Genomic DNA, 11,861 nt, shown 5'->3' with positions numbered 1-11,861 from the left:
AAGCTGGCTGTACCAATCACCAACACACATCACCGCAAAAGTTCTGCGTCACACACGGCATCCGTCATAACCTCTTGTGGCACGCTTCATTGTGGATCTCGGTTAATTATGAAAGTATTTTGGTCACCAATGAATTGATCTTATTGTTGGAAAGGAGCTTTCTAAATCCCTTCTATATTGCATCGGGCTATCCAAAGCAGACTAATAGTGAGAAACACGCGGAGTTTTGAAGTCTGCTGTTAGTTTCAATGTCAATTAAGGTTTTGAATGAAAAGATGGCAGCGTTTTCCCCTCATTTTTCATTGTTTTATCTTGCTAACAGAATGAGATTCAACAAAAGAATACTTCTTTTATATCAATTAAGGGTTTCTAATAAGAAGCATATTTCCTTGCTTTCAGTGTGGGACCCCTACCTTGGCTCTGGCCCTGACACGCTGGAGGCCTATGCAGTATATAACAGATGTATTTGAGGGGGAACTACTGCCTTATTGGCAAGCTAGATTTTCGAGCGATGTGGTATAACCCGGGGATCCGCTCACTAGTTCAGCAACGTCAAGCTCCGGGTCAGTAGTTGGATGGGTAACCACCCGCACGTTACAATTGGTGGCAGCGGTGGGATTCAGTGTGATAGAAAATGTGCATTGATACACAGGGAGAACCCACGAGATTCCCAAGGCCAAGACTTCTTGGAGGGGGAATTTGAGGGGAAAATACTGTCTGCATGGGTGACCGCCTGCATGTTACAGCAAGCCTTCCCACTTGAAAGTTTTGCTACACATCGAATAAACCTCAGCTAGACCCCCCCCCCCCCCCTAAAAAATACAAAAATTACCATACCAGCATTAAAATAAAAATAATGTTCTTTATAACCCAGCTTTCTGACAGAAATCCAGTTTAACCATCAACAACAAAAATATAACGTGGAATAGCATTTGATGATACATGTAAACATATTGTGTGTCAAGCACCTGTGGCTTATGTATAATGTTATTAACATATGTACTGATAATGCGCAGTCAGTTTTGTACACAAAACTTCAAGATATTCAACAAAGAAGACGTAATATCGGAGTAGATACCAAAGCAAACACAAGTTTACAAAGATGGGAGAATCTTATAGTTGGTATTTTGCATACAAGACAAAACTTGGCTGTTCATCATATTACCCACCTCAAACGCAGTTTCCGCAACAGCCAGTCAAATCAATCACAGCAACGATCGACATATCCGATCCCAGGCTTCTGTCGCGAAAACAATATAGTTTTTGTGTTTGTTTATAATACAATATTTAATGACAATATTATCACATATGTTTTCAATTATTTGATTTTTAATTTGAATTCAATTGAACATGTCCTTAATTATCTCCAATTCATTTGAAGGTGTCTTCAACTGAACTGAACCTAGCAGCAATTGAATTAAAGATATTTTTTAAAATATAAAAGTGCAGATCAAATAAATAATTGCATTGCTGATCAGTTATGTAGTTAATTAAAGATATATCCTGAAGTTAATTGCAGACAACTTTCATTCTTCGTTTGAATATACCATTGCAGTCGAAGATATAATGTATCGTAAAATATATTAGAGATATATTCTGTTGAATTGTACCTATCTGTTGTCTTCAATTATTGAAAATATGTGCAATTATTTGAGTATATGTTTATTTGGCGCTTTCAGGAATGGCAAAGTAAATTTCATAATTGCATATATCTTCAAATAATTGAAGATAGATGCAAGTAATGGTGTCTGGAATTAAATGTATTTAACTAATATTATAAATATATGTACTTGAGGTTAACATAAATGCACATATGTATATCTTCAAGTAGGTACATTTTGTATATAGGTTCAAGTTTTTGAATGTATTCAACTCTTTACTGAAAATTCATAAAACGCGTTCCACAAACATTGTTATGAATTTTACAATAAAGAATAATTTATGAATGAAAAAAACAAAAACAAAAAAATCGTGAAGTTTGGTGACAATATAAAACTTTGCATTGATCAAGAACAGAGTAACGTCCCTTACTGTAATGGCCGCCTCCATAGTAGACGACAGCAACCAGCAAGAATTTTAGCTACTAGCACATTAGTGATTACTGTTCCGATCAAAACGTATTGTAAGTATTTAAAGGTAAAAAGTGATAAGATTTAGTTAAAATAATAGCATTGTCACTAATTTTTTATTCATATTTATACGCTGGTCAAAGTCGAATTTCTGTCCAAGCAATTTCTGACTGCCATAGCCTAGGCGCTCGTATAAACCTATCTGGAATTGTAAACACCTTCAATTAAAATCCAAAATCCACGTTGTACACAAAAATCCAAAATCCACTATGTACGCAATCGTGAAATTTGTATTTTAAGGCTCAGCAAGCCCCCTGAAAGATGGTATACACCGCCCCCCCCCCCAAGTCATATTCAATTTCTCAAATTGAAAATAGGAATACATATGCAATTTGAAAACATTGCAGTGGCGGATCCAGAGGTTTTTTGGGGGCTTCAGGACACACACCCCAGCCTGAGAATTTTCTTTAAAAATCATGTATTTTCATCAATTNCCCCCCCCGATAGGTCTCTGGATCCGCCACTGCATTGTATTATCTTTAATATAAGGAACTTGTATTTGTATTAGTTACCAACTGTGGAGAGGCATACCTACCTTAATTTAAATGTACAAATGTAGATAGACGTTGCCATCCAAAACAACTAAAACTATCTTGTAATAACATTTTATAATTAGCAGATTATAAATAAGAAAACAATTTTAAAGTCAAAGTAACTTTAATCATTAAATGAAATTAAGATATGTGCCATTTCATAGCATTCTGTGCTGGAATTAATGCGCTAGCCATGTTATAAAACTTGAAGGTGAGAATTAAGTGATATTAAATGCTAATCCTGTCAAACTTTTTATAACAACATTAAATATGTTACGAATAATACTTTATATGAAAGTTTATGAATTCATTACAGTCGAAAGGCCATTGGTTTAAGCAAAGCTGTCAAACCTGCCTCATAAGGAGGGAAACACTCACTTTGACAAAAAATTAGCAATCTTCCTCGAATTTCCCTCATTGAAAGTTCAAACTCACACAAAGTCAAAATGAACATCCTGTAGTCAAATGATCTTCTAGTAATACTCCAGGTTGTATGTGGTGATCTTAACAGGTGTGTCTGAATCCGGTGCATGTTTTTTGAGTTATTTTGGTACATATATATAGGGAAATTTAGATAAATTGAGCAAAGCAGTTTCAGTCGCGTTTCACACACATTCTCCCTCATTGGAAATGTGGAATGAGGGAGATCTCCCTCATATGGAGGTTTCAGAGGTTGACACCTATAAACATGTACAGGTTTAACATAAACATTGTATATACTGGTAAAATATGTTGTTCAAACACAGTAAAAAGATTTTAGTGCATCTTATTTGCTGAAATCATATTGATTTGAGGCTGGTATGTTTCTCTACAGCTGGTGATCGAAAGATAAAATTACCTCTGCATGACCTAAGTATATAATTGAACTTTAGATTATATGTCATTTTGTAGCATTCAGCTAAAGAGATTGACAAGCTATAATTCCAGTGAACTGTTTTTATAAAGTTATCAGCCTGAATGTTTTATTATTGGCTACGTTAACCATGCTAAGCACCCATTTGATAGCTAACGTTTTGTATTCAGTTTCCTCAAGATGATGTCGACAAGACTCCTCAAGAAAATTACTGACAGAATGATGAGAAAAAACAGAATACACCAGCCACAATTCTGGTCACAAGTGTCGCGCTACATGTCCAGTGATAAAGGCGATACCCCTGGCAGCAAACCTGGCATCGTTTCCTCAAAAATCACTGACACCAAACAAAGTCAAGGTCCTAAATTTGTAGACGAGTCCGAACTGCATCCCGAAAATGTCAAACCAGCAGGAAAAAAACTTCAAAGTTTAATCATCGGTAAAGGTAGTGAAGGTGATCCAACATTTGTTCCGGGGCAGACAGACATTGCTATTATTGGTGGGGGACTGGTTGGCTCAGCTGCAGCGTTCTGGATTAGGAAGCAAAGCAAGAAAGGATACAGTGTGACGGTCATAGAAAGGGACTCCAGTGTAAGCAACATCTTCTGAACATCTTGAATGTCTTTGAATATTTTAACATCTTGAACTGTAGTAAGAACTCTATCATGATCATGTTGCTTGATAACTGTTTGAACTGGGTCCATTACAATTCATGAAGAAATTCTCGTGCTCAAGCATGAATTTTGTGCTCAAACCAATGTTTGTTATCTTGAAGTAAATAATGTGACACTGTCAAGAATTGAAGTCTTGACATTGAAAATGGTTGTGGCTTCATTTCACCCTGAAATTCTTGCAAATCATTGAAAGATGTGAAATTTGAATGAGTAACTTTTCACCGAAACGAAGGAAGTGGGCTTGACCGCATAACTCGAGTTTGAGCATTAGAAAGTTTTCATGAATATGAGTGTTGAAGTATCACAGGCATTCATAAATATGTTATCAGTAATAGTCTAGGTCAATGATCACCCACTGCTAATCTATCTATGTGCATATAGCAGAACCTTAAAGGTGTACTGCAATTTTTTGTGTAGTGATATAATGGTATATGTGTTAGACAAAAAAATGTTTCCGGTAACATGCCTGAAAAAAACAGGGTAGGAAAATAATTTTATTCAATGTTGATTTTTTATTTTCATGAATTAATATAATGCTTTATTTCAAATTTTACAATGCATTTCCACACATTACAGGTATCCCAACCTACCCTAGATTTTACCGCTGACCCTAGATATTTATCACCTACTTGTATCGAAGATAAATTTATTAGCCAGGCAAACTTCAAAGCCATTCATTAAAATGTACTTTCTTCCTGTTCTGGAAGTCTGACCTTATTCTTGACAAACCTATAGCCATTGTAATGTGTGGAAATGCATTGTAAACTTTGAATTAAAGAATAATATTAATTCATGAAAATAAAAAATAAACATTGAATACAATTATTCTCCTATCCTATATTTTTCAGGCATGCTACCTGAAACAAACACTGTTTTTGGCCTTTTAAGTTATTTTGGGACAGGTATCTTGGGACATGTGTAAAGCAAAAATTGGATGTTGAAATATAAAGCAAGGTGGAAAGTGAAACAAGTACCTCGTATTGAGATATTACTGTAAGTTTGATTACATGTGGGTTTAACCTGTCCTCCAGGGATGTACTACAAATACTATCTATTATTTACAGTATGCTCAAGCCTCTAGCATGTTGTCTGTGGGTGGTGTGAGACACCAATTCAGTATTCCAGAGAATGTGCAAATGTCCATGTTTACTACAGACTTTATCAGGAATATACACCACCATCTCGGCATTCTAGGTAAGCCACAGCTGTCAATTAATTCAATTGTATAAAATACATGTACCTGCTATTACTGATTACTAATGAGACAGTTCTATGTTATAGTCATCTTCGCTAGCCAAGGGGTACGATCTAGTACGATATACCTACTCTTCACTCTTAAAGAGTAAGTGGATCGTAACCCTTGGCTAGTGAAGATGTGTTATAGTATGCTTACGTCTTTCACAAAGGATTCTATAGACTTTTATAGTTACCGGTATATTCTTTTTATGAAATGTTTTTAATTGTAACCAAGCCAGTTAATTAGGCTTAAAGGAGGTACACCATTTTTAGTATGCTACATACTACCTTTCCAAAAGAATTCTATACCCTGTTATAGAAAATATATATATTCAAAGTAACTATAATTAAAATATATTTTTAATTGTTTCTTGGACCTTAATCAAGTTAATTAAGCTCAAAGGAGCTCTGTCATTTATGACTGCAGGAAGCCTTGTAGTCTACAAACTTATTTTTTTTTAAAGTATTTTATACTGAATATTTGTTATTTTGTTGTCAACTTATAATTAAAGGGGCTGGTCGGGGAAAAAATTACAAAAAAAATGTGTCTAAATGCATTCTCTGGCCTTCCAAAAGTTATATACCACGGCAATATGATGGTCGAGATCTGCTTGCAAAGTCCAGTTTTGACCAATGAAATCTCGGGTAAGCCCCGTGTAAATTTAGCGCAGATCTATTTATATATGTCACGTGGTTGTTTCAAAAGTGAGGCAGTGAAGATAACAACAATAGCACGCCATCATGTACCATGTAGGACTCAACTAGCGGACAAGACAGCAATACTATACATAAATAATTGTTTTCAAAGGTCATGTATGATGCAAGTGTAATATTCCTACCTATATGTTGTTGTTATATATAACGGAATTGATACCTCGTGCCTGTCATGACTTTTGCATGCATCTTTTTCTTTCGCCGCGATGTTTACATTTGGCCTTGTTGATGACGCGCGTGCGGTGAAATTACATCACTGATCTGGGTCAATTGAGAGTTTTAGACTGTCAGGTGACAATTTAGGATTTCTTTAATATAATTATAATTTTTACTCTTAGGGAGTGAAATTCAGCAAAATTTGTGTCGATATATTTCATAAGATGGTATTTTAAACATGTTTATGCCATTTTAGCAAATATGACATTTTTTCCCCGACCAGCCCCTTTAACATTATACTGATATGAAAATGTTGCACCCAAAAGGAGGTAAATTTTACGTCACACATGACAAAAAAAAAATGCAGGATAAATTATATTTTGATATCTGTTGTCTTTTGATACTGATTGATACATTCTTCCATCTTCTTGATGAAATTAAAAATCACCTCTTTCTCATCTTTAATTGGGAAGTTGGAATAAACAATATATTAAATTCTTGTATTGTAGGCCAAGAGCCTCCGGATGTACAGTTCCACCATCAAGGCTACCTCTTCCTGGCCTCAGAACAGAGTGCAGAGGTCCTCAATGAAAGCGTTCAAATGCAGAGGTTAGTAAAAAAAATCACTAGCTATCTTTAAAGTTTTTTCTCTTGCTAAATTTATCTTGAACAATTCCCAATAACATATCACACGCCTGTTTTCCTCCATCTGGAGAGGTCATGTGACTAGGCTTAGGTCATGTGACATTTACCTGAACAATGAACAATTCTAAATAATCGTTTAGGGGTATTAATATTTTCATGTTTAGTGAATTGACACTGTATCATTATACAGTACAACCTGTCTAAATCGGATGTCACTGGGAACAAACTCTTTGGCCGGTTTACACAGGTGTCCGGTTTATACAGGGTTGACATGTCATTTTTTGAAAACACAAAAATGTAGTGTTTTGCATACGATCTGTGTACAAGTTTGTCAACATAGCCAACAGAGACATGAATCAATTGCAACGTTTAATGATTTACAAAATATACAGTATATAATACAAATGAAAGGCGATCAATTTAGCGGTGTTACATGTACATTTGTATGTTCACTACATCAAGATCAACGTCAGCATTTTCACTGCATATCTTGAAAAATCCTATGTTGTTGCTTTGAAACTTTCTAACCACCCATTTGACGCTTACAAAAATCTGCCAATTTTAATTGTCTTGCTATTTGTAAGCCATTTCCTGCAAAATCGGTCCACTGATTTGGAGACTTTTTGCCCGGGCCTGCTCAAACCATTTCAGTACCAATGTGTTCAAATCAGAAAACTTTGAACCACTGTTATAATGTTTACAGGAACTAGAAACATTGTCAGAGAATTGTTTTTTTAGTTCCTCGTTTTTTTACCAAAATGTCCGACACTGTAGATATCCCGACTCCCTACAGTTGGGAAAGGTCCTTTTGCGTCGGTTTTGGAAATATTTCAAGTTTTTATCAATTTTTTTGTTTTGTTTCCAAATCTAATTCCTTCCAAGACCGCTTTGGGGATGGAATTTCACTTGAACCCAACAGTTTTTTTTTTCTGTTTACACGGTGTGCATGTACGATTCATCCTGAAGCCAAGCTACAATTAAACCCTCCACAATCATGTATGTCATTTATTATCAAAAATACATATAAAATAAGTTCACGCTATTGTATAATAAAATCGTGCATGCATTGTGAGTAGTTGTCGATCACCTCACGTAAGTTATAACATTCACAGATAAATGACCCCTTTGGCACCTCGCAGTCGACCCTGACTAATTTGTTTAGAATGTGTTTACTTTAGATTGTAGCCGGTCGAGAGAAAGTTCAAGACCGGAATGAACTGGTTGTTTTTACATGGATTACTATGCCAACTTTTGTGAAACAACACCGGTTTTCGGAATGGACAGGATCCGGTTTATACAGGGTTTAACTACTATGATTATATAGGGAATATGCTGGGACCACATATCACAGCTGGTTTAGGCAGGGATCTGGATAAGACAAGGGTTGGTTTGGACAGGTTATACTGTACTTGGTTGAATAAAATTGAATGTTCTGGGGAATGTTCAGCTGTATCATTTTTTATCCAACTTAATTTTGTATTACAGAGAACTCGGTGCCAACATTGAAATTCTCACTAAAAAGCGCCTAGCTCAGAAATATCCTTGGCTCAACTTGGATGGTATCGAATGTGCATCACAGGGTAAGATGTTACTGTACTATTGTAATGGTTGGTCTTTTGTTTGGTCATTTATACAAATGAGCTGGTTATTATGTCGACAATTAATGAAGTAAGTTGTTATTCTTTTAATAATTTCGCAATGAAGTTTGGGGAGAAACTGGAACCATTTTCTGTCTCTATATGTATCAGATATGTCTGTCCTTAGAAAAAATCTTGTCCAAACATCTATATAAAGAGCCCTAATTTCTAATCGCTTTTAAATTATTTAAAAAATAATGAACTCTTTTCTATCATGTGCAAATATACATTTCTTTTCAGTGTGTTTCACCTTAGTTGTTTACCCCTTTTTTGTACTTTTTGGCAATTTCTCTGTTCTAGTAATCCCCCAGTGTCACTGATATCCATGAAATTTAGTACTGTACACACCAACAGTGTTATTATGTATTATGTTATGGGGAGGATTTGGATTCTTTCGATATTTAGAGGGACTTTTAAAAAGCTTTTTGTGGTAAGAGCAATGCAATCTTGTCCAGTTAACTGGTCCCAAACATCTTATTTACTCTTCTTAAAACTTGGTTGAAAGCAGCATCAGTGTGGAATACAAAATGCATAGCAATTTTGTCATACCTTTTCTGACTATTTTCCATTTATTCCCATTATGGTTGAGATAGGGGGTGGGGGAGGGCATTCATAAAAGATAATACATGGGTGTTTAGGTCTGTTAACATTTGTATATGGGCCCTAGGAAATGATAAGTTTGAATTGGCAGTGTCACAAGAAGTACAATGTACCTCCCTATCGTGCTGTTTTATTTGGTTTTTAAGGATTCGTGTACCACTGCCAAAAACTATAACTTGTTGTTAGGAAATCTTTTTTCTGCAATGACAATAGCTATGAAAAATCATTTTTGAAAAGAAAATCATACCTTGCATGTCTTTTATGAAAAATAATAATAATAATAATTGCATGATCGTAAGAGGCAACTTAATTTGGGATCTTATCTTCTCTCTTCTTTGCAAACAACTTTCTTCTTCCTAATGTCTCCCTTGATAATGCCTCACTTTTGGTCTTTAGTTGAGCATTAGACCTTGTGAGGAAGGCTTTGGGTTCTGTCCCCTGGCTGAGACATACCAGAGTCTGTAAAAATGGTAGTTTCTACTCCTGCCTAACGCTCAGCAATTTAGCAGTGGGACGACTTGTTTGCCCGTTGTCAGTATAATGTGACCGGGTGGGGTGTCCTGCTGGGTGTCTTTGGCAGTATGTTTCAGTGAGGTAGCACTATAAAGTCGGTATCAGTTCCGCGCTATCACAAGGAGACAAACACGAACATATCTCTGCCTCCCAAAACACACTTGCATACACTACACTCATGCATCTTGCACACAGGGGAGGCGTCCTTAAATGACTATAGCTGTTGATAGGATGTTAAACAATACTAAACCAAACCAAACCAAACTTATATTGTGTACTTCTTTCAAAACGATGTGTTGACCTAGTAGCCTCAACTCAAATGATATCAGGGGGCGTCTGAAACCTAGATGTTACTAAGTATGGCGACAATCTCAAAATATTCATGATGGTTTTAATTTCGCGAATTTCAATGCATTTGCGAAATTTTTGAAATTTAAACCCTTGTAAGTATTAGCAATTATACTGTATAAAATATTTATGCTTTGTTGACATTCTGTTGGACAGGAATTCAGGGAGAGGGCTGGTTTGACCCATGGTTGCTTCTCTGTGCTCTGAAACAGAAGAACATCAGTATGGGTGTGACCTATTTGAATGCTGAAGTGGAGGGCTTTTTCATGAGCGATATGAAGGATGAATTGGGTGCGGGGAAACTGTCAGGCCTCCAGGTATATTGTGCTCCTCTGTTATAAACTAACCTGATGCTTGAAGGGAGTTTGTAAATAAAACTTGATTGTAATATTCTTCTTTCACAAGATTAACAAACAAAAGACAATGAGTTATACTGATCAAATGGTTTAAGGAAAAGGGGTGCCACACAAAATTTAGGCTAGAGTTAAAACAAGAGACGACAGAATCTTGTATTTTAATGGTGTCTCGTCAATGTAATCCCAGTCAATTAATCACGTGCTATGATCAACATTTATTTTGTAAATGTACTTATCTCAGTACACTTATATTTTAGCACATTATCAAATTTTGACATATCAGTGCATGCAGGAAATAGAAAACAATATATACAGAAACTTCCATTAGCACATTCATAATGTACTGTAATATTTAAAGCGTGAAAAGAGCTAAAATAAGATAGCTGCTAAAATAAGTCCATTTTACAGCTGTTATCTGTTACTGGTTACGATGTGGGATGGTGAAACCTTCACCCTTTGTGTTGAGACGTCTTTTATAAGTCAATCATAATGAATGATGTTACTCTATGAAGACAGCTATCCAACCTGTAAATAGTTTACATATTAATGTAAGGTAATAGGACCAATATCAGGTGTAGGTTTGTGGGTTGAACTTTAAAACCCACTTATTGGTGACGCTGAAGTATCACTATGTTGTGATTATATCCATTTTTAGGTCACCTGAGCTTTGCTTGGTCAGAATCATCATTGATAGATGAGGCTACAAAATTTTTAAATTAGGATTTCTACTCCAACCGCTGGGCCATGGGGCCAGGGCGGGGCCCCAAAGGGAAAATTAACCAATATTTCAAAAATCTTCTTCTCCAGACTTAGAGGTACATGTACTACGTTCAATTTCAGTGCATAAAAAGAAAGATCATCAGGGGCTTTATTTATATTGTACATTTCAGGACCCCCGAGCTATCCGTTCTCCCTAAACTTTCTGTAGGAAATCATTTTTACTTGGTGAGAATTATCCTTGGAGGAAAATGGTTTCAAATTGTAAAATTGAGATTCCTACCCCAACCGCTGAGGCCAGTGCGGGGCCCCAAAGGGAAATTTAACCAATATTTCAAAAATCTTCTTCTCCAGAATCAGAGGTACTACAGTCATTTTCTCTGCATGGAAAGAAAGATCATCAGGGGCTTTATTTAAACTGTAAAATTCCGGACCCCCAAGCTATTCGTTTTTCCTTGGGGAAGTGGTTAAGTTTACTATAGTTTATATAGGGAAATAACACTTTTGGGTATATTTTGACAACTTTCTGAAGGAAATTATTTTTACTTGGTGAGAATTATCCTTGGAGGAGGATGGTTTCAAATTGTAAAATTGAGATTCCTACCCCAACCCTACGGACCAGGACGGGGCCCCAAAGGGAAAATTAACCAATATTTCAAAAGTCTTCTTCTCCAGACTCAGAGGTACTACAGTCATTTTCTCTGCATGGAAAGAAAGATCATCAGGGGCTTTATTTAAACTGTAAAATTC

The 11,861-nt window shown here is 35.9% G+C and overlaps 1 protein-coding gene across 1 annotated transcript in view; it reads left to right on the top strand.

Moving 5' to 3' along the window:
• Window positions 1–2,030: 2,030 nt before the first annotated feature.
• Window positions 2,031–11,861, top strand: part of LOC110456133 (FAD-dependent oxidoreductase domain-containing protein 1-like) — a 22,014-nt gene continuing 12,183 nt past the window's right edge. The window contains exons 1-6 of the mRNA XM_021506699.1: window positions 2,031–2,122; window positions 3,686–4,106; window positions 5,254–5,383; window positions 6,805–6,904; window positions 8,426–8,520; window positions 10,195–10,355. Coding sequence (XP_021362374.1) covers window positions 3,696–4,106; window positions 5,254–5,383; window positions 6,805–6,904; window positions 8,426–8,520; window positions 10,195–10,355 — 897 coding nt within the window. The 5' untranslated portion in view covers window positions 2,031–2,122; window positions 3,686–3,695. The remainder of the gene's footprint in view (window positions 2,123–3,685; window positions 4,107–5,253; window positions 5,384–6,804; window positions 6,905–8,425; window positions 8,521–10,194; window positions 10,356–11,861) is intronic.

Source organism: Mizuhopecten yessoensis, unplaced genomic scaffold (genome assembly GCF_002113885.1).
Source record: "Mizuhopecten yessoensis strain PY_sf001 unplaced genomic scaffold, ASM211388v2 scaffold8537, whole genome shotgun sequence".
Lineage (NCBI taxonomy): Eukaryota > Metazoa > Mollusca > Bivalvia > Pectinida > Pectinidae > Mizuhopecten > Mizuhopecten yessoensis.
This window is presented reverse-complemented; position numbering and strand designations above follow the sequence as displayed.